Genomic DNA, 23935 nt, shown 5'->3' on the forward strand with positions numbered 1-23935 from the left:
CGAATGATAATGAGGAATAAAGCACTGTGTGATTCAAGAGCACACAAATTGATCTTGCTGTTGAGCAAAGCCGGGATCCGCGTTTCGAGCAATAACTACTGAAATTCCACAAAACTTGCCTCGCTCAAAACTCACATCGCTTTTGTCTTCCAAAGGGCCCAGTTCAGTACGTGTGCTGGTTTGTTAGTGGAAAACAAGATGACTCAATTGTTCCTTGTTCTAAAACAAAGGTATAGGTTCCAAACTTCGACATGTAACTCAGATTCGAAAGGATTTGTTTTTTCTTGCCGTTTTATTTCAATGTTGCTGAGTATGCGAGATTCTGCAGCGAAGGGTTAAATTAACACTCCATGCATTAGTGACCTTTTAAATCCGCATTCAAACGTCTGCCACCGTGCGCAAGACAGGCTCTCCCAACCAAGTGGAACCAGTATACATTTTCAAATCCTGGGCTTCGAGCCACGCGAGTCAGAAACACTTGTTCACGCACTCCGTATCTGCCATCGTGCATAGCTCTACCTGTCCGCAGTGTATGGTGCCAGCCGCGCAGAAAGCGATTACGACGACAGAGTTATGTTAATGCCGGCGCGGGCTAGATAGGCTTCTCGAGACAACGTTGTGTACTGGGCGAATGAGTTTCACACCACGTACTTTACCTGCGAGCGTAGGTGACGAGCGTAATTCCGCTTCATAAATCTCACTCCCGGTCTCTTTATTCTCGTGCACTCGTATACCATCCAGCCTTTTGCCGCGCTGTCAGCTTCGGACGTTGCGTGCCTTTCACTTTGTGAGAGCTGACAGAGATTAACGACGTCCGTATGCATTCAAACCGATCATACCAATGAAGAAGGCGGCCGAGGCTGTATCGTTTCTCTCTAGCGCGCCCGCTCGGTGCCATTTGTAAAGACGTGGCTCCCCTGTCTTTTGCTACCGCTTGCCGCACCGCGCGTGTATGATAAGCCCGGCGTCGCGCTCGCTTGGTTCCCATTCCGATTTATACGGTCACCTTGATCGCCCGTAATTGCTTTTCGTCGCGCGGAGCGGACTGCTTGGTGAGCACCCAGCCCACCGTAACGCCTTCGCGTCTGTGCCCTAATTACACGCTCCACGGTAGCGGGAATCGAACACGTGGCGAACTTAGCACAGCGTTCATGCGCCGAGAGCAAATGGGAGTGAAAGGGGTGGGGTGTCTTCGGTGACAACGCCTGCTTTACGACTCACTCGGTTCGGACTTCCGGTACGGCTGGCAAAACTTTATCTTGCGCGCGATTGTCAGGTGTCTCTATCTCTCTCTCTCTCTTTCTTTCCTTCGCATAAAACAGAAACCGGTGATTAATAACATTAGTTTTTTTTTTTTTTTTTTTTTTTTTTGGCCTAACGCTTGATTTCACAAACTACGCAACTACAGTAGCTGCGGTTGGTTAGACAAGTGTAAGGACACGGCTGTTAGAAGCAACTGTCAGAGAAATTTTGGTTAGTTAGATATAAACTCAACCAGTATGTTGGGCCAGCCGGACGCAGCGTGCATTTCTCGAGAAGAGCAGAGAGCTGGAGCTGGGTGAAATTTAAGGTTAAGAGCAGAGCAAGAAATGGGGACGACAAACGGACAGACAGTGACAGCCCGGCGTGTTTCTCGTTCAGCTTTCTTTGTCTTGTCTTGTTGCCAAACACTGGCGCGTACACACTATGGCGGGACTGGCCAAGAAGCAGGAGGTTTCTAGTATGCTTAGAAATAAAACAAAACTAAATTTGAATGGTAGAGCGTGGGAGCGAATAAATGTGATTTAGAAATTTAAAATGTATGTATGTTGTTACGAATTCCGTGATAAAATAATTGTAGCATAAAGAAGTGAAATAATAGAAATAATTGATAATTTTAGAAATTCAGCAAGGTTTTTGTCTGTCTAATAAAACAACTGTCTAATAAAATTGTAAAGTGCTAGAAATGCACCCCTGTGGTTGGATCCTTGTGAAGTCGCCCCAAAAGAAGGAATGGTTGGCGAGGTTAGCAGTAGCACAAGTTGTCGAAATGAGTTTTCTAAGAGCGTTATTTGCATTAGAAATGGCGGAACGAGAGAAACAAATGTCCAGTAGATTCAGGCGCATTGCAAAAATAACATAGAGGGGACCCAGCGAGACCAGACCTGTGTAAGCAGAAATTTGGAGGCGGTATACTATATCTCAATTTTGTAAAGGAAGCTTCCAATCGCGTTAGAGGATACCAATTATTATTCTATGGGAAACAAATACGGTGGAATTCAGAAGATTATGTTAGCATGGATATTGCAGAATTTTGCTAAATAGAGAAATCTCTGTACCTAGCCGCGTGGCATAAGCTGATGTCTGCAAAACAGATATGACAGGGCCATTGAGGGATGCTCGTGCGAGTGAATCAGCCATTTCGTTCAAGTGCAACCCACGGTGTCCTTGTAACCAAAGCAAGTATACTTGCCGCAAGTACGGAGGTACCATCGAATAAAATGTTCGCAGAATTCTTGAATTTGAAGACGCAATAAGTTCTGGGCATACAGACAGCGAGTCAGTCACAGTAACAGCTAATGGGTCATTTTCGGGAAGCTTTCGTAATGCTAATACAATCGCTTATAATTCTGCCTGAAGTATGGGTGTGAAGTTGGGAAGGCGAAGAGAGTAAGACCACTGAAGAGGTTCAGAGAAGGTCCTCACTCCTTCCTTCTCATTGCCCATAGAAGCGTGAGTAGCTATTATCATGTCAGTGGCTAGTTGGTGTAGGTGGTCTTGTAAGATATTAATTAAATGTCTGCTATGTATTAGTTTAGCACGATTTGGAAGTATGTCCTGGAACTCAATTTTGAGGTCTGGCAAGGCATCATTCGAATGGCGAACTTGACGTATGGACACATTCAATTGTTGTGACGGTGCTTGCACAAATATTATCAGAGGGCTGTGTAATCTAGACCCCGATACTTCGAAAAACTCAGACGGTTCAGTGATAAATACACATCGCGTACGTCTCTTTAAAAAGCCATAAATCTTTTAAAATGCCGGCATATGCGAAATATGCAATCTGAGGTGGCTATATGAGCTTCCTGATATAAAACATAGTTGGCAACATATCCAAGTAGCCCGAGACATAAGCGTAGAGCTTCCCTTTCTAAAAGTGTGAGCGGTTTAATTTTGTAGGCGGGACCACCAGAAAATAATACGCAGCTGAATTCTAATATGGGCCGCACATGCATCCGATATACCATAAGTACGGTATCCTTGCGTAGTCCAGAGCGACGGTGGCTGAGCTAATGGAGCATAGCTACAGCACGTTCTGCCTTTGTTGTAATACGTTCGATGTGACTGCGCCAGGTTAGCTTGCGATCGCAAACAACACCAAGGTACTTCACTGATATAGCTTGAAGAATGATTTCCTGGTGGTATTGTAGGGATGTATGCGCCTGTGCAGTTAATGGAAAGACTAGTACCGCACGTTTGCTAGCAATTAACGGCATGCATAAGCTATATTACAGTTATGTCTCAAGCATTCCTAAGTAATTATGCAACGACTCGTGTAGTGAGTTTACATTAGTTGCGGATGTAAAAAATGATATATCGTCCGCATAAATATAACCGTGTACTTCCGGAGACAAATGAATTGTGCTTAGCAAAGATTTAAACAATGTAGGGCAGAGAACGGCACCGTGTGGCATACCTCTTCTCTGCTTGTGTTTTGACGGCGAAATACCACGTTGATAATAATAAACCTCTCTCTCTCTGTCATAAACTCATATATCCAAGCGGTCATATATACTTCGGGAAATTTGTAGACTGAGGTTCATTGAGTAGAATACGATATTCTACAGAGTCATATGCTGCTCCTAGATCTAGCGTCACCAAAGCTGGTACTCTCGTTTGCGGCGAGCAAGTTTAATGCGGCTCTCAAGATCTACATGGACGCATCACATGGAGTGCCCGGAACGAAATACAATCTGACAAGGACCGAGAAGTATACTATCCTGCATAAAATTTGTTATACGGCCATGAACAACCATTTCTAGTTATCTGACGACATTGGAAGCAAGAGAAGTTGATCTTATGTTGTCTAGGTCAAGTCCAGCTGCTTTTTTCTTCAACAGTGGAATAATTTTAGCTAAGCTCCACTCTCTTAAAACCCAGGAAATTTTGAGAGAAAAATTTACTATATTTAGTAGGTTCCGAAGAGCATAATCAACCAAAACTTTTAACATTCCTGTTGTGATGCCATCTGGACCTGGGACTGACGCCGGTAATAATCTAATCATGCCCGCGAACTCTGTAGCTGTTACCTCGACAAAGTTGCCTCCAGTGGGCGGTTTCGATAGCCCTAGCGGCAATTTATGCGTGAAACGTCGCGCAAGTCCTAGAGCAATTTATTCAAGTGAAACTCTTGCTTGGGCTAGTTGGTTTATGCTTGAATGAGTAAAGGCAAGGCGCAAACGACCAGGACTGAAGAAGGACACAAACGACTGATTGTGTCCTTCTTGTGACAAACGAGCTAGTTGGTTCATTGAAGCATGAAACAACTAGACCAAGCAAGAGGCGCCGGTCCTGTCGTTTGTGTCCTTCTTCAGTCCTGTTCGTTTGCGCCTTGTCTTTACTCATTCCTCAAGGGACTCTGAAAATTATTTTGGTGATAGAACGATAGAGTCAATATTCACGGGCGCTGGTGTAAATTTAGGGATCTAAGGAAATTAAACACGGCTATTTTATTACAAGACTTCGAAGGATATGTGTAATGCTTTGAATCATATTCGTCCTTAGCTTTTGAGACTGTTCCCGTAAATGTAGTAGCTATATATGTATAATCAGCTCAATTAACAGGGCATTGGTTATATAAAAGCTTTTTCCATGCACCTTTTCGACGTCTAATATCTCGCTCGCCGTCAGAATTCTGCCAGGGGATCTTACTCAGAATCATTCATCTGACCCACCTTGGTAGATGGTACAACAAATCGAGTTTTTTTTATTGTTTTAGACTTGAACACAGGATTATTGCTTTATTGTCCCTCTCCATGCCTTCCTGAGCGTTTAAAGCTGATTTTAACGCATTTTAGACCTTTGTATAACTAACAAAAGTGCCCCCATGACTATCTAAACTAGTGAACGGGGTAACCAGATAAAAATTATAGGCAGGTGATCATTGTGAGTACCGGAGTCAACAGTGTTCCAGGAGGGGACAGAGAAGCTCGAGGTAGCATACGTAAGATCTAAGGCAGATCGCGACTGACCCCGAACGAAACTATGTACTCTCGAATTTAAACAAGAGAAATGATTTGATAAAACCCAATCCCACAAGCGTTTGCCACAAGTGTCCATTCAGAAACCCCACGATACATGATGAGAATCAAAATCGCCCACTGGTACGACGTTCTTCTGACTGCAAGCTATAGACGTAGCGAGATAACGGGTATCTTACACCCCAGCGCGGAAATACGTGTTAACTATAGAAAAATGGTGTGCAACCAGGAAGTGTTAGATCCAATGCTAACATTTCACAGTCTGGTGACATAATCTGGTATGCTATAGTAGCTTTATGGCAGATCTTTGCTGATACAAAAAACAAACTGAACTAAGCTCGGGAAAGGCGATCCAAGCAGAAACATAGGCAATCTTTTAGATGAAAAGTCTGACCAGAAGCATGCCAAGTTTCCTGTAAAATAGAAATATCTGTAGAATATTTAGAAGCAAGATATAATAAATTTGTTGCAGCGGAAAGTATGAAACGACAGTTCCAGTGATTTACTGGTAAACTTCCTATGGTGAATAAATTGGAGCAGCAGAGACTGCTTCGTCTAAAACGCTCTCCTTCAAGAAGCCCTTCTTAGTAAGAATCTTTCTCACGTACTTCTTTGCCCCGGAGTTGGTGGGAGAGCTAGACTTTTTCTCTATCGGTGACCTTGTTCGTTTAAAAGATCGGGGGTCCAGTTCTGCATCTTGATTTTCCATACCATCTGTGTCGGAAAGACAGATATAGTCAGCGCTCTGAGAAGTTGTAGGCCACTGACTAACAAATCGTTGTTAGTCAATGGATGCGCTGTCGACACTTCACTAGGTGGATTCCGCGTAGACAAGGCACCTGATCCTGAACGTTGGCTTTTTTAGTAAGCTGAAAGCAGCGAGCTATTTGTGAGGACATCACCTGAACAAGGGAATCGGTGAGATTTGTCACAACGCGCTCCATTGTTTTTTTCATAACCTCCTCTACAGAAGCTGAAACAGCCTGAGAGATTGAATTTTCTCTACACAATGTTTGACGGGTCGTTGTACCAGCGTACCCTGAAGTCCTGCTCTGAATTTCTTTAATGGCCTCGCGAAGATAACATCGACGTCTATCAATGATTTCAGGGACTAGCACTGCAGGGCAGTTAGGTTCATCTGCAGGGTGAGTGCCACTGCAAAGGCAGCAGGACTCATTACGAGAAGAACAGTCATTTGAATTATGGCCTTCTCCACAAATCCGGCACCATGTGTTGGACCTGCAACCTTTTTATGGAGTGCCCAAACCGCCAGCATTTTAGGCACTGAAGGGGCGATGGAGGCTCAAATCGATATCAGGGGCCATGCATTGATTTCCGATGGGCGATTCATTCCAGCAACTGTAGCAATGACTGTTCCTGTAGGCATGCGCTTATTATCGACTGAAACGGCAAACAAATCGCGCCTGCCATTGAAAACATTTCTAAAATTTCTGGTAGACTTAGACTCATGTCGACACCGCCGACTAGGCCCTTGGTACTTGTAAGGTAATGAGGAATGGAACTGCTCACCGGATGTGTCGCAAAAACATTGCACTTCAGTAAATATTGTACACTAACTTCGTCTAGCGAACAGCAAAGAATGCCCCCTCGGCCAAACTGATGAACCTCGGTGATTTGTTGAAAATCAGTCGAGGCCATTCGGAGCTCGGTTTAGAATCGCCTTGGGATTCTTTATGCGAATCACTCCGCGATCACTCGAGAATAAAGCTACAGGTACGCTGCTCGTCCCACTGCGTAAGAAAAGTTTCACCAATAAATCAGGGGGAAGAATAGAAGCTGACCAGTAAGCCTCCTGACCTGGCGATGAGAGAGGTATTGCAAATAAGTAGGAAATTGCTCCGACAGGTTAACAGATATTGGAACAAAAGGTCAAAATCAATTAGGTAAAAAACAAAGAACAAAAGAAAACTGCCAGCTACTCAATCAGAAACAGTGTGGAGGGAGGAAAGAGAAAAGTAGAAGGCAGGGAGGTTAACCAGAATAACGTCCGAACAGTGTGGAACAAGCTGGAATAGGCTGTACGGAGATTTCGGCTCTGCTGGCTCCACGATGACAGCGCGGCTCCGTTTATCTCCGTTTCTAACTCTGACCTTCACCACGTATACTTTCTTATTATTATTATTATGAATTTACTAGTGATCGAGCGGTGTGTCCCAGGGCAAATTATAGGTAAATAGTTGCGTGCAGCTGAGATGTTTCGTAAAGAAGCTGCATAAGCGGCTTTTGCAACTTATTCCACATAATGACCCGTTAGAAGATAGTAGTAGTATAAGACTTTTATTCAGCCAAAAATTACAGGCCGAGCACATCGACCGCCTGGGTGGCCAGTCGACGCTGTTCTTCTTCACCTTCAGCGCCAAGCCAGTCGAGCCAGGTGGTGATGGAAAGCGAAGGGGGAGGATAGGAACTTGATTGCTGAGCAGCCGGACAGTAGAATAAGCAATGGGATAGGTCTCCATAAGTAGAGGTATGTTCGTATGTCCATATTCCGGCACTTTCTGTTTGTCTCTGGACACAGAATCACCATCGCCATCATCATCAGCAGCAGAAGCCTATTTTTTTCATGTTCACTGCATGACGAAGGCATCTCCCAGCGATCTGAAATCACCTTTGTCTTCCGTTATAGCTGATTCCAACTTGCGCCGGCCCAATTTCCTAATTTCATCACCCCACGTAATTTTCTGCCGCCCTCAACTGCGCTTCCTTTCCCTTGGCACCAGTTCGGTAACTCGATACACGGCTGATCTGCCCTGCGCATTACGTACCCTGCCCAACTTCATTTGTTTATTTTAATGCAACTAAAATATAGACTGTCCCCGTTTGCTCTCCGATCCACACCGCTGTCTTCATGTCTCTTAACGTTACATCTAACTCTTCTTTTCTTCCATCGCTCTTTATGCGGTCCTTAATTTGTTCTCGAGCTTCTTTGTTAACCTCCAAGTTTCTGACCCATACGGTAGCATCATAGGTTCTACCCCAGATGTTAATACACAGCATTACTTGTCTTAAATTCAGCTCTTTAGTAGGCTTCTTTCTGTTCCTTAAAACACCTCCACAGAGCTTCAAGAACTTACAGGCAGTTGAAATGGGACGCTAATAAGCATGAATTTCTGAAGCGCTCATTCATAGAGCAAGGAAGTGAACGAGACTAAAGAAATTCGCTCAGCTCGGCTTATAGCTTAGTGTACGATACGACTACGGCTGCACAAACGCCCCTTCATGGAAGCACAGCAAGATGGTAACGACATAACACGATAAATTATAGCGTATACATCGCCAAAATCTTCAAAACATTTATCACTAGAAGCTCCAAGCACGCTATAAAGCGCTGCAATGTTTCGGCTTGGTCAGTTTTTGCTCGTAAACTAAAGCCTGCTCGCTGGCTGCCTAAACTTTGTAAGGCACGGTTACTGCCGTCGGTAGCGTCAGCACGCTGTTACGAGGTAGTGGCGTGAGAGGATAAAAAACGAATGAATTAGAAGCAGTTGCCGTAAGAATCTGCACAATTTGGTGACAACAGACAGGGTCGAGCTATGATAACGTCGGCATACAGAAGCAGCCGAAGACGCAGCGCCGTCACATTGAATCCGTGCACTGCAAAGTGCAAGGCAGCAAGCAGCATGCCTTATTGCGTGGCCATTGCGTTAACGGAAACAACCGAGAGTCGCCCCCAAACGTGTTTCTTCCGTGCCATTCACATATTCATAATGCAAATCACTATCGAAGTGTCTGAACGAGAGTCTTTAGTGTCTGTAATTATTTTCTGTGAATTTGAAGCTTTAGGCTCCTTGTTCATGATACATTTCGAAGAGTAACTATTTTTCTGCCTCATTCAAGTTTCTTTTTCTTCTCCGAACTAAACTACAATAGCAAAACCGTTTTGTGTTTGCGGCAGCGGGCTGTGTTGACGCTGAATCGTTAATGCACAGACCATACCCACTGTGAATCTCTGCAGATGTCACACGCTCCTTGGCAAGCCACGTTCACGGCGCATGCACCTGACATGAACCGTAACATTCTGCATGTGTAGTTCATAAACTTGCAATTTTTTTATCCTGCAGACTTGTATATACTGAACACAATATTCTCGAAATTGTTTATAACTTGTAGACAAGGAGTTGGGGGGAGAGGGGAAGGGGAGCACACAGAACACGTGCCTCCCCCCCCCCCCCCACTCTCCTCCCCTTCACACACACGCATACGAAATTTATGTGTACCAGGATGCCTGGCATGATTGATCAGTGACAACACCCGCCTGATCCCCTCCCCCTTTCCCGGGTAAAGCGCGTGCCCCCACCGCCACTTTCCCCCTCCCCGTAAAAATAAATTTCTCAGTACGCCACTGTCTGTACTTATGTACTTTTACTCTTTACCTGTAACTGAGCGTTGTGTTCCGGACATTTCAAGAAAAGAAAGAGAGAGATGCCCAGGATTTTCGCTCCACTGGCGAGTATAACTTGCCACGTCAGCAGTTGCACGAAAATGTTGTGCCTGCAGCTCTTTCGGCCGTGAGGACACAGTGTTGACTCCCTGAGGACAGTTGGCGGTGGCTCGCCAACCTTAGGAGTTTGACCGTACGTGGAGACAGCGTCGCATAGTAGCCTGAGGCAGCATAGCAGGCGCCAGCAGCGCCCCCCCCCCCCCCTCTCTCAATTATTGACGACCGCGTAATTTTCGCGTAACAAATGGTCACAAATCGCCTATTAGCGACGACCATTAAACGGCGTTCCGCTGTGCCCAAGCGGCTATAGCTTAGAATCCTAATCCGGCGCTGTGTGCTCCCAGCGTTACGCCACTGCTGCTGCATAGACGCAGTCATGCACAGGCATGCAGCGAACTCATGAAAGCACGGCCATAGACGCGAGTCGGATGGCTTCGTGTTCATTCGCTGATCGCTGTCGTTGCCTCTTCTCGTCCCGCACGTGGAAGTAAAGTGGAGGTCAGCACACGAAGAATGAGCCCGTGTGACCTTTAAGCCGTTGGAAAATTCAGACGGCTGAGCTGGAGTTTTGGGGAAAATATTCGAATAGGTCGAGGGTGTTCACGCCTGCTCATTCAGAACGATGTAATTTGCAACAGGAGCAGACGCCTGTTGTTTTCTCTGAATTGTGCGACTGAATGGCAGATAAGAGACTTTTCGTTGTGATTAATTGGCAATTCACCGCTCAATATAGACGTCCTACTGCACTCGAGAAACCCTATATGCATGCAATCCCCTCCCCCCCCCCCCCCCCCCCCCCCCTTGGCGACCGCCTATCAATGAAGCTGGTTATCCGTAATCTTCTTGAAAATTCTGAGCAACGCTGATTCATATTCGCCGCTGTGGATGGACCTTTTGTGCACGAATTTTCACATGTTCAAATAATCATTCCCCAAGATCAAAAGTATGTGGACCATGGCGTTCCGCGAAAATATCGAATTTGTTATAAATTGAACACGAAATTGACGAATGCACTTCAATGCTCGCAATGGCGAGTCTGAACTGCAGCCTTCAGTTTTAGGGTACATGCCAATGAATCGAGGAAATCCGGGTTTTTCGCAGAGACCCTGTTCCGTGTACCTTTGGTGCTGGTTTTACATGCACGACTTACCGCGTGTCCTCCTCGTTACTCTCCATACCAATTCGGTCCACTCTTGACCATTCTCTTTTGCTTGTCTCCCCGTTCTTTCCGAGCTGAGTTGCAGGCATTAGAAGCTTTATTTTAGGACAGCCTCCCTCACGGTTATCATTACCAGCCTAATTTTATGGCAACTGCAGGACTAACTATTCTCATACCGTTCTCTGAGTAATCACCCCTGAAATTAAACTGAAAAAGAAATAAAATTCAGTGGTGTTACGTGCCAAAAATTACGATCTAATTATGAATACAGTAGAAGTACTGCGAGTTTCTTTTTGACAACCTGGGGTTCTTTAAGGTGTATCTGGGAGCTAAGCACACGAGCGTTTCTGCATTCCGCCTCCATTGAAATGCGGACGTCGCGGATGGAATCGAACCCGCAACCTTGAGCACAGCAGTGTAGCGCCAGTGCCGCAGGCTACCGCAGAGGGTGATTACTCCTGACTTGCAGAAGCCGAATCCATACGACGTCTACAAGTTTCCCAATTTCTTCACTCCATTATCTGCATAATGACGCAATCCAATTAGCCATCCATGACACCGCTGCCATTCCCTCGGTACCCATTCTGTTACCCTAATGGACTGCCGGTATAGTCTGCTCCAAGTTATTACTTACATCGCACACATCAAATACGCGTAGAAGGAAGAGAGACGTAACACGAGCGCTGAATCACGTCTAAAGGTTTATTGCTTACAAACAGACACATAAATAAAAAAAACTCACATGTATACATACACCCGCGCACCAAACATTCCCTCAACCAAAATCGAAAAAAGAGTAGTCTGCCTAGCTTCGATGTTGGTTGAGGTAATGTTAGGTGCGCGGGTGTACGAATGTGTGAGTTTTCATACATATATGATTCGTGTTCCGTCACTCTTCTTAGTCCGTGTTTTATGTGCGCGCTATAAGTAATAATATAGACGTACCAGCTCGCCCAGCTAGCTACCGCTCGCCCAGCTGCTCTACGCATTATACGATCGCTGTATATTTTTACAAAAATAAATGTCATGTCCATCTGCAAAAGGTTACGCCCTGCAGTACTTTGACTATACACCGCTAGATAAATTACTGCGCTGTTACGGTTTGCATGCACGGGCTGCAGACCGAAACGCCGTACAGAGCCGAAACGGAAGTTACCGAAATCGGACGCCAGGTTCAGACGTGCAAATCGGACGTGCAAGGTTCGAAAATGTAGGCTTATCGTAGTCGTGACATGCGGTGTATATAGACTTTGCATAGCTCGGTGTAGAGACAGTTGAGGTAGCGCCATTTCGTTTCAGTGCGTGATTGCAAACTCACGGCCACTCTTCAGAGAGCAAGCTGACTGCACGTGCTTCGTTGCTGGTATGTTATTTTGCCCAAATTAACAATAAAAAGCGGTTAAAGCGTATGTCGTGATATACGCTGTAGCGCTCTGGCAAGCCAACCTCTGGTACAAGTTTTGCTTCTTCCTTCTGTCGAGGAGCTCGAACCAGAGGAACAGTACCTTCAGAGAAGACTGCACCGCACGTGTGTGATGCGGAGCTCACGTTGTGAAGATCACGTCGCGACTCCTACATCAGGCGGCGCGTCGTCCCTTATGCGAGTTCCTTGGAGACTTATCAGTGATGCGTCGAGGCCGTAGCTGATGCGCGGAATTCGGCTTCAGTCCGGGATCGACACGCCGAGTTAGGGAAGTGGCGTCTGGCGAAACTAAAAAAAAAAAAAATCTCGCACGTACACAGCGAGACCACCTCCTGTCGAGACAACAGCGACTAGGTCCCGCAAATTTACGATCAACGCGTAATGGCCGATTCCGTGCTATCTCCTCTTTTGTGAACGCACACACCCTCGAACGGAATGCCCAGGCCCTACCAGTTTCACCACTTCCATTACGTGCGAGCACCGGTCGAATCTCTTCCGTTTATGCCCTCCCTGCACGGGTTCGCGTATTCCTCAAGCTGACCCTTCGCAATCAAAGCGCGGGCGAGTGCGGCCAACCCCACCGCACGCCACGAACGAACTAGACAGGGTGTCAGAAAGGGCCGGTGGCTAGCCCCGACAGAATGGTCACAGCAGTATATATAGCGTGGCAGAGACCGGGAAGCTTGATTGCGCGCTTTAGACGGCGGTATTTTCATTCTCTCTTCTCCTCGCAAAACCTGCAAGACCGAGCTTGAATTGACCTGCGCCGCGCTGCCACCGTGTCCGGTTTGGATGATAGACGAGCGACTCTTGCTATAGCGCGCCGTTTGTAATACCGCTTGACGCAGCAGCTTTTAAACTGGGCCGGCCGAACGATTCGAGAAATATACGCTACGAAAGGAGCGCATAGGGCGATTCCAACAGCGCCAAACCTTTTATGCACGCGTATCGCATTACTATAAAACGTTCGGCGCGGCTTCCTGTACGGAAATGAAGCGAGAAGCAAATGCCTACGCCGGGCGAGTCTCGGTAGTCAGTCAGGCAGAAACTCGAACCACCGCCTATACATGCTCGCAGTAAATGAGCAAATACGCTTTTGAGTTCCTGGGAGCGCAGCACCTTCGTTATCTGTACAATCCCTCGGGGGCTGCTCGCGATCCCATTTGTCGCGAGGGACTCGGTATCTCATTTTTGTCGTTGTGTATCACTCGCGTCCTTGTGTAAATTCGAGTGACGAAACAAGGGGGGGGGGGGGGGGGGTTTCTTGTCTCGCGCCTTAGGGATAAAAAAAAATGATTCTGCGCCGCGCACTATAGCGACAACGCAGGGGGTGTACACGCAAGCAGAGAAGCGGTTGTTATCGATTGTTGCCTTGGGGCTGACGCTCTTTATGGCTCGATGGCGCTGGCACTTCGCGATGATAGAGGCGCGCGACGTGTTAGGAAACATGCATGGATGACCCAGGGACATCGCTTTTGTTTTCTTCTTCTACTAGAGTATAGCTTCGGGAAGTGGACGAGCCGGTGGTCTGTATCGGATCAATAGATGGAGAGCCAGTTTCGTTCCTTCCTCTTTCATAATTGAAGATGGGGCATGCCCGACTGTTAGAATTAACTCAAGTGATTTTGCCACAACGACTTGCTGAGAGTCTCACGGCAAAAATGTTAAATTTAGGAAGGTAGAGCGAGCGAGCGAGCGAGCGAGCGAGCGAGCGAGCGAGCGAACGAGCGAACGAACGAACGAACGAACGAACGAACGAACGAACGAACGAACGAACGAACGAACGAACGAACGAACGAACGAACGAACGAACGAACGAACGAACGAACGAACGAACGAACGAACGAACGAACGAACGAACGAACGAACGAACGAACGAACGAACGAACGAACGAACGAACGAACGAACGAACGAACGAACGAACGAACGAACGAACGAACGAACGAACGAACGAACGAACGAACGAACGAACGAACGAACGAACGAACGAACGAACGAACGAACGAACGAACGAACGAACGAACGAACGAACGAACGAACGAACGAACGAACGAACGAACGAACGAACGAACGAACGAACGAACGAACGAACGAACGAACGAACGAACGAACGAACGAACGAACGAACGAACGAACGAACGAACGAACGAACGAACGAACGAACGAACGAACGAACGAACGAACGAACGAACGAACGAACGAACGAACGAACGAACGAACGAACGAACGAACGAACGAACGAACGAACGAACGAACGAACGAACGAACGAACGAACGAACGAACGAACGAACGAACGAACGAACGAACGAACGAACGAACGAACGAACGAACGAACGAACGAACGAACGAACGAACGAACGAACGAACGAACGAACGAACGAACGAACGAACGAACGAACGAACGAACGAACGAACGAACGAACGAACGAACGAACGAACGAACGAACGAACGAACGAACGAACGAACGAACGAACGAACGAACGAACGAACGAACGAACGAACGAACGAACGAACGAACGAACGAACGAACGAACGAACGAACGAACGAACGAACGAACGAACGAACGAACGAACGAACGAACGAACGAACGAACGAACGAACGAACGAACGAACGAACGAACGAACGAACGAACGAACGAACGAACGAACGAACGAACGAACGAACGAACGAACGAACGAACGAACGAACGAACGAACGAACGAACGAACGAACGAACGAACGAACGAACGAACGAACGAACGAACGAACGAACGAACGAACGAACGAACGAACGAACGAACGAACGAACGAACGAACGAACGAACGAACGAACGAACGAACGAACGAACGAACGAACGAACGAACGAACGAACGAACGAACGAACGAACGAACGAACGAACGAACGAACGAACGAACGAACGAACGAACGAACGAACGAACGAACGAACGAACGAACGAACGAACGAACGAACGAACGAACGAACGAACGAACGAACGAACGAACGAACGAACGAACGAACGAACGAACGAACGAACGAACGAACGAACGAACGAACGAACGAACGAACGAACGAACGAACGAACGAACGAACGAACGAACGAACGAACGAACGAACGAACGAACGAACGAACGAACGAACGAACGAACGAACGAACGAACGAACGAACGAACGAACGAACGAACGAACGAACGAACGAACGAACGAACGAACGAACGAACGAACGAACGAACGAACGAACGAACGAACGAACGAACGAACGAACGAACGAACGAACGAACGAACGAACGAACGAACGAACGAACGAACGAACGAACGAACGAACGAACGAACGAACGAACGAACGAACGAACGAACGAACGAACGAACGAACGAACGAACGAACGAACGAACGAACGAACGAACGAACGAACGAACGAACGAACGAACGAACGAACGAACGAACGAACGAACGAACGAACGAACGAACGAACGAACGAACGAACGAACGAACGAACGAACGAACGAACGAACGAACGAACGAACGAACGAACGAACGAACGAACGAACGAACGAACGAACGAACGAACGAACGAACGAACGAACGAACGAACGAACGAACGAACGAACGAACGAACGAACGAACGAACGAACGAACGAACGAACGAACGAACGAACGAACGAACGAACGAACGAACGAACGAACGAACGAACGAACGAACGAACGAACGAACGAACGAACGAACGAACGAACGAACGAACGAACGAACGAACGAACGAACGAACGAACGAACGAACGAACGAACGAACGAACGAACGAACGAACGAACGAACGAACGAACGAACGAACGAACGAACGAACGAACGAACGAACGAACGAACGAACGAACGAACGAACGAACGAACGAACGAACGAACGAACGAACGAACGAACGGTTTTTATTTCTCAAAGAGAGAAAAGAGGACAGCTGTTCGGGGTGTCCTCCCCGAAGACTATCCCTATGCTGAGCTTCTGTGGCCGACAGCTGATAATGTCATCATGGTACTAGTTAGACGTAAGGCCATGACTACAGTCCGCACTGAAATTGCTAGCAGCTTGCCATCCGGAGAGCATTATAATTTGCTTCGTCATCGTTGTATAGTCACTGTCCATGTCGCGTTGTCGTCGCCTTCGTTGGTCGACGTCGATAGTTGCTGCTGCCAACGATCGTTGTCATCGAGCGAGCCAGTTATCACTGTTTCGTGCAGAACTTAATGTTTTCCTCTGAACGCCGAATAGCAGGTTAATTATTCTTTGTTTGTGAAAAAAAGAAAAAAAATGAAAACAAGGAGCGTTTCTACTACGTTCTTTTTTTTTTTTTCAATGATGCTTCCGTTCTGGATTATTCCTCCAACGGATGAGAACGGGAAGTGAGTTGTCAGGACCTGGGTCGGCAAAACCACGCGCGGTCTTTTATCTTTCAAATGTCTCGCGAGGCCCAGCTCGTTTCTTTACAAGAATGTCAGACTCGTGGAGAGTTCTTCTTTATAACCGACAATAAAGAATTTCAGTCCGCAAGGCAAACGTACAGTGGAGCATCGTAAAACAGGATAATGGTCCTGAACGTAAAGACAGAATCAGCGCGCAGCGCAATGGCCAGTGAGATCCCTGCACACCTATATAATCTCGTGCGACAAATTGCACACGGCACAATCCCATCACCACGCTGCGTACTCTCGAAGCTTTCCGCGCGATGCAGCAACGTACTTAAGGCACAAAACGTAGCGTAATGGTAGCCCAGTGCGCCCCGCTGTGTTTCAGAGCAAACTGCCTTCTTCACTGTCATTCCATATTTAACGCTGCAGTATATATATATATATATATATATATATATATATATACGAAGAGAGAAAGAGAGAGAGAGAGAAAGAGCTCCACAAGGTGCTGGGCTTGAGAGGGCCCTTTAAAAGCAGAGCACGCGCCGTCAGAACGTAAACAACAATTAGAGTAATGATGTGTATTTCAAAAAAGATAGAAAAGGAAAGCAAGGGAGTCCTTGCTGTGGTCCTCACTAATGACAAAGCTCGTTTCCCATCACGAATCCCAAAAGAGAAGCACACAAGAACAAAGTAACGCTACGTCTTTCAACAAGAAGCATTGACAGAAAACTGCATGCTATAGCTCACATGCTGCAGTGTGGGAATGCGCGTGTGCCAGGCGAACCGAGTTCGTGAAAGAGACGTTGGCCTCATCATATACATACGTTAGCGCGAGTCTTCTCGGCACGGGACTTGTAGTGCCTTTGCCGCTTTCGGCGACCACAGGCGTATAATGAAAAACCGCGGTTAGCTGCGGCCACATTACCTCAGTCGTCTCCTTGAAGGCGTGCATGGTTGTCGTGTATGAATGTGTGTGTGTGGTTGACGGAGCTGATGTTTCTCAGTCAGTGACGCGCGCGGTGTCATGGGAAACACACACCTGACCTCGTCCGTGCGCGAGTCACCGCTCGGACACATGCATGCAGCAGTGTGCGCGGAGGCGCGCATTGGCTTTTATATAAATGTCAAGGGCCGCGCGTCGTCTTCTCCGAGTGTCAGTGGACGCGCTGCTATGGGTATATCAGTGGCCGCCCTCCACTATATACACTGCGCACAGTTTCTTGCCAGAAGTGCGCGGCAATTTAAATCTCCTTGACCTTTCAGTCGTCCCGACTTCTGAGCTCACCACGACTATAGGACAGAGGCACTGGCACCCCGGCGCTACTCAGCCAACAACTTAATTTGCTTTAAAATACAGCAAACGCCCGTTTCCGAGTGGGTATATGTCCACCTAGGCCAGATACACTTCATTCCCCCCCCCCTTTTTTTTTTCCGCGCACACTTTTTCTCGACGCGCATCTTCTAAGCGAAACCATGGGTGCCATGATAATAGAGATACAGTTGAGTATACGGCAAGAAATTGTATGTAAGCATTTAGATAAGAAAATGTGAGGACATACGGCGGTACTACTTGACGCGGGACAAAGGGAATTGTACAATTTGCACAAATTGTACAATGGGAAAAGGACAATTGGAATGTAAGCCGGAGGAGCCTTTGTCCTTCAGTACACTTACTTAAGTTCTTAAAGATAATTACGACAATCTCCTTAAAGCGCTTGACGACAGTTTCAGTCATCAGTCGAAATATACACTAATGCTCCTCCGAATGCGGAAGTTGACATTCACGTACCCTGCGCCTCTAAAACCGAGCAGCACTGTGGAAGCTGTAGCTGGCATCAGTCAGTGCGGCATAGAAAGCTCAAAGCTGCCTGCACACTTGAATGTTTGTGAGTGGACACTGCCAGTGTATGATGGCCAACCGAATCAGCCGGTGCCACGATTGTCAGAGCGACAGCCAATGGCGAGCAGTTTCTCACATTTGAACAGCTTTATGAACTTGGTCCCTCATTGGCTGACGCAAGCGGTAGCTCCCGCACTGGTCAGTTTTGTTGAAGTCAAGAATAGGAGCGTATACATGCAGGCAGCGCATGTAGGCTTCTTAGTTTCGAACACACCGTGGCGCTACCTGGCGGTAAGTGACGGAGATGGATGGCTGGTGCAATAAGTTGCTCCGCTACCAGTAATTGAAACTCATCTTGCTCTGACCTTGTGTAAGCCCCTGATTTCAATCCTCAATTGAGCATTCGGCGACTGGAAAGGGTATACGTATTCACTGTTAGCAATCCGAGAAATGTTGCAGATTACAGAGGCGCCGCCAGATTCTCTGAAACCGTTGTTGATGATTATATTTAATTCAACCCTGCCGCGCACATATATGTGCAGTTCTTCAAGTAGGCTTCTGTAAACACGTGAAGCCGCATAGGTGATTAAACGAAAGCTCGCATGATGACACATTACATGTCTGCAAAACAGGCTGTTGCGATAACAGGCGAAACAAAATTGGCCGACAGCGTGCGGGCAGTCGATTATAGCATGTCAGGAAAGGAATGCATATAACAACTTGTGGCATAAGCAGTCGACTCTTACGTTCTTGTAAAGATGAAAAATAAAGCCACAATACAATACTGCCCGTGCGTTCTCGCTCTAAGGAATGTTTCTTCGCGGAAAGTGACAAGCTGTAGAGAAACTCAATGGTGCAGTCACTGTCAGCAATGCTGTCCTTGCCCCGTAAGTCCGTCTGTAGCGGGCAGCATCTATAGCAGTCAGCACGTTGCTAGAGTCATACAGAAACGGTGAGATCCTATAGTAGCCGCCTTTGTGTTCGTCCTTTCATTAGCCTTCATCATCGTTCAGGGGCCACGGTACTGAGTTTCCGCGCGCAAAACGAACGATCATGCACCGCGACAGTATGCTGCAGCTTCATGAAGTGCATCTTCAGCGGTTCCGGAAATCGCTATAGCGCTGTGAAACATCCCCTAAAATTAAATCCTGGGGTTTTATGTGTCAAAACCACAATGTGTTTATGAGGCATTCCGTAGTGGCGGACCTCTCCGCATTAATTCTGATCACCTGCGCATTTCTTTTTTTTTCTTTTTTTACTGTGCACCCAATGCACGGTGGACGGGCGTTTTCGCATTTCTCCCCACATCGATATGCGGCCGCCGCGGCAGGGATTTGATCCCCGCGACCTCGAGCTTTGCGGCGCAACACCAAAACACCGAAACAACCACGGTGACTGTGAAAGATCCTCTAAATACTAATTATCGTTCGCCGCATACGTATTTGGCAACGCGTTTCACTTCCTTTACGTCCTGTTACTATAGGCAACCGACGATTATATGTTCTACGTTTCAAGTTAGCTGGCGCCGCCCATAAGCTTACATATAGCTTACGTAAAGCTTACGTAAGACAACACGACCTTACCAGTGAGGCGAAGCTTACAGCCAAACCCGCATAAACCGATGGGGAGGGAAAGGCGCAGCGACGCGCTCGTGGCAGTGCGCACCCGCTTGTTTCAACGGTTCTCCCCGCGACCCCTCGTCGTGACGTCTTCAGCGTTCTCTTTATTCATTCTTCTTTTTTTTCACTGCCCCTTCGCGACAGGAGGACGAGCTGCGTGGCAGTAGTAGCAGGGACCCGAGCGAGCTGCAGAACACGAAGAGGAGGAGGAGGTGGCGGCGGAGGAGCCGAACGCCCGCAGCAGCAGCAGAAGCAAAAACATCGCCCAGCAACGGCTGCAGCAGCAGCAGCAATGGCCGGGCAGTCCACGAGATGCGCCGCGGAGCCCTAGAGGCAGGCAGCATTCCTCGCGCCCCGCAGGAGCAGCAGCAGCAGCAGACACCCTTCACCCGGCGCTGCCGACCCAGCCGGAGGCCCCCACCCGTCTTACACACGCGAGCGGGAGGTAGCAGCGGCGGAAGAAGAACAAGGAGAAGAGGCAGAGCACCGGGACGGAGCGGCAAGTCTGCGGGCTCGGACCGACCGAGAACCAGCTCCGGTCCGGCTGCCGGGGTAAGCCGTCCCGGAGGAGACCGCGGTGGCCGGGTCCGCATTTCGACTGCCTTTCGCCGCCACCTGCAGCCGTATCTCGGAGTGGGCCTCCGACGGAAGCAGTCGGGAAGAAGGTGGTGGCACGCTGCTCTTTCGCGCCGAAAACAAGAGCACTCACGCGCGCCCTGCGTGAACGATGTTAGGCTGACGGAGTGCCGAAACTGTTTTGAGTCACTCTCACACCTGCCGGGACGTGTAGACGGAGACGGAGACGCGTAGCGGACCTGCACTGGCGGAAACAGTGACGTCCATGGCTGTGCGCGGTGTTCATTCAGCGTGACCCCTGAGGAATCTTGGTTGCTCTTGCAAGAGGGAACGGTGTTTTACGGGAGGTGTACACGGCGTCGGGCCATCCGTTCGACGAGTTGTTTTCGTTCGTCAGTGGCTGACGCAGTGTGACGTTGTGTGACGACTCGCGATACACCTAGTTATAAGGAACCCGAAGACAGTCCGAATGGTCATAAACTGTATACGAGGCACGAATCTCAGTCGCAACCTGTGGATAACTTAGCAGGGTGAAGCTGTGCGACTACACGTATTACTCAACAGCTTGAGAATTTGTCGTGACAAGGATTCGGCAAACTTTCACGTCGCCTCGTTTCTGTTGAGCCAACGTCGACGTGCCCCGCGTTGTTATCAGCCAGTGAAACCTGTTATTGTGTGCAGTACTTGTCGTTCGTCGGGTATGTTCATCAATTGATCAACTGTGACAGCGTGTGCGCTCTAATCAAATCCCGCAAGTGTGACTTCACGGTGTTCGCGTTTCTAGCAGCATTCTCTCGCAATATCAAGAAGTGCGCAAAGATACCAAGACCACTTGGCGCTTTCCAAAGGCTGAGACAGAAAGTGACCTTTGCAAGGGCGCTCTCTATTGCCGGTTTTCTATACTGCCTAAGCGACAATCCGGAAGGTCGAAACGGTGGCCTTCTCGACGCTCACGAAAACACTGGATCAAACTCTACAAACTGCCATAACCGAATACGCCTGCTCCTAACAGAACTAATAAGTCAACTCATACTGCGAAAGCATAACGGAAGAGTTCATTCTGCGAGACTTCATGACCCTGCGTTACCCTTGAGTCTACGCTCCACCGGAAACAAGTCGCGTAAAAGACAGTTAGGTCAGGCTCTCTTGGGTAGCATCGAATCAGTGCAAAAGACGAACGGTTGTCACGGAAAGTGAAAGCACGGACTAAAAGCGAACGCATCTGTATAGTCCGTGTTCCGAGTTCCGCATACCAGGCTCACGGCCGCGCGTCAACCCCTCCCTCGGTTACGGGCATCATCGGGGTCTGCCGCTCACCGGCATCGCGATTTCGCGTACAGTGCCAGCTGACAAGCAAAACAAAAACACCCGCGAATCGATCAAAGACGGCACCGAGAAGAGCCGCGGGAAACAGAAACCGAAAGCGGGGAAGCGAGAGAGAAAGAGAGCGAGAGAGAGAGAGGGAGAGAAACAGGGCCGTCGAGCGCGAACACCATCAGCGTCGTGGCCGTGTCAAGAGCCCCGCGTCCCAACGGGCCTGCCTCCCTCTTGTCTCCGTCGGTGTGCACGGGGGAGCGCGGCGGACGAAAAAACACGCGCGTGTGTCGCTGAGCGCGCGCGTTTCGACGTCGACGAGTGAGCGACGAGCGCCTATGGATATCGACGACAGCGGCTGAGCCCGCGGGCCCAGGCTTGCACGTCATGGCGACCGCCAAGGAACCGCCCAAGATGGATGACTTGCTCCAGAAACTCCGCCGCAGCATCGTAAGTTTCGCTTCCGCATTCGACGGGCCTTTATCTTATCCTTTGCCATTCATCCCCCTCCCCCCCCTCCTTCTCTCCGTTTGCCCCTTTCGTTCTGTCTCTGTGTGTGTGTTTTGCATGGGTGTTGTGGTGGTGGTTTAGTTGTTGTAGTTGCTGTAGTTGTTGTGTATAGCGGTTCGGCGGCTCCGCTATAGGGGCCCGATCGACGACAACGGGATCATTTTGTAGCGATCACCGACGCCGTGTTTGCGTTTTCGTAACGTTACCGATCAAGCGTTGTACGACAGCGTAAAACACGCATTAAGTTGACTGACTGAATTATCGAGTCCATTAACGCTTTGAAGAAGTCAAACTAATTAACTCGTCTATACTGCTCGGTCGATGGTTGTGATAGCAATAATTCACGCCATACATGGTCTCACACATGGACATCCAGTATTTTTCTTTTTTTGATAAAGACTAATTTACCGCAATACAGATAAAGAAACTATGTTTGACCTATATTTTTTCTTCTGCTTTTGTAAAAATAAAACTGTTCGAAGTACGACGTGCTTGCCATCATCATCTGCTAAATTGGAACAGCGTTGAGAGTTTCTGAGTTGTTGGGTTTGATAGATTCCAAGAGCAGGCAAAGTGTCTTTCTCAAGGCGCTTGGATGTTTCCTATGACTATTATCACCAACTCGATGTTTCGTGTTCCCTGCACATGCAGTGCTAAAGGGAAACAAACAGAAATGCTAAGTTAAGGTAGCTAGATTACATTTCTCTAACTCGAAATGTGTCAGTCTTGCGGCAATATGAGCAATGACTTGCTCTGACCCAAAGCAGTGGCGTAGTGACTCGATTTAGAGGGCGTTCCCCGCATAATCGTAACTTGTTTATTGTCATTGTCACAGTGATTAATAATATTGATAATGGCATTCCGACTCCAAAACATCCAACTACTCTTATCTCCTCCACTAAATAGCCGCGTCACTTGCTCACAAGACATGAAAAACATGAAAGCCGAATGATCACGTTAAATAAAACTTTTCACACGCGTTCGCCATGACATCATCGATATTGGCGGCGAATGTGCGGCACTACTTTATCGTTCATCATTGATCTAAAAGAGCGTGGGACCTTCACGGTGAGTAAATGAGGGAGGCCGTTGTGGAAACTGGATTAATTTTGTTCATGTAGGTCTCCTTAAGGTGCAGCCAAATCTAACTAGACGAGTATCTCTGCATTTCGCTTCTATCGAAATGCGCAGGCCGCAGCCGGTGATCGAACCCGCAACCTCGTGACGCAGCTGCAAAACGTCATAGCCATTGAGCACCAGGGTGGATTGTTTACTAATAAAACAAATTATTCCCTTGTTGACAAAAAACATATGTAAATAGAATCCGCCTCTAATCCACCCTGTGAGAGTGGATGTACAGAGAATCTGTTGCCGACGCCGGACAAGCACAACCGACGTTAGAGAAGT

The 23935-nt window shown here is 47.9% G+C and overlaps 1 protein-coding gene across 1 annotated transcript in view; it reads left to right on the top strand.

Annotated features, from left to right (window-relative positions):
* The window catches only part of LOC126522043 (uncharacterized), a 197534-nt gene that overhangs the window by 9764 nt on the left and 163835 nt on the right, over positions 1–23935 (top strand). Inside the window, exon 2 of the mRNA XM_050170823.3 lies at positions 20273–22468. Coding sequence (XP_050026780.1) covers positions 22406–22468 — 63 coding nt within the window. The 5' untranslated portion in view covers positions 20273–22405. The remainder of the gene's footprint in view (positions 1–20272; positions 22469–23935) is intronic.

This window comes from Dermacentor andersoni, chromosome 6 (assembly GCF_023375885.2).
Source record: "Dermacentor andersoni chromosome 6, qqDerAnde1_hic_scaffold, whole genome shotgun sequence".
In the NCBI taxonomy this organism is placed as follows: Eukaryota; Metazoa; Arthropoda; class Arachnida; order Ixodida; family Ixodidae; genus Dermacentor; species Dermacentor andersoni.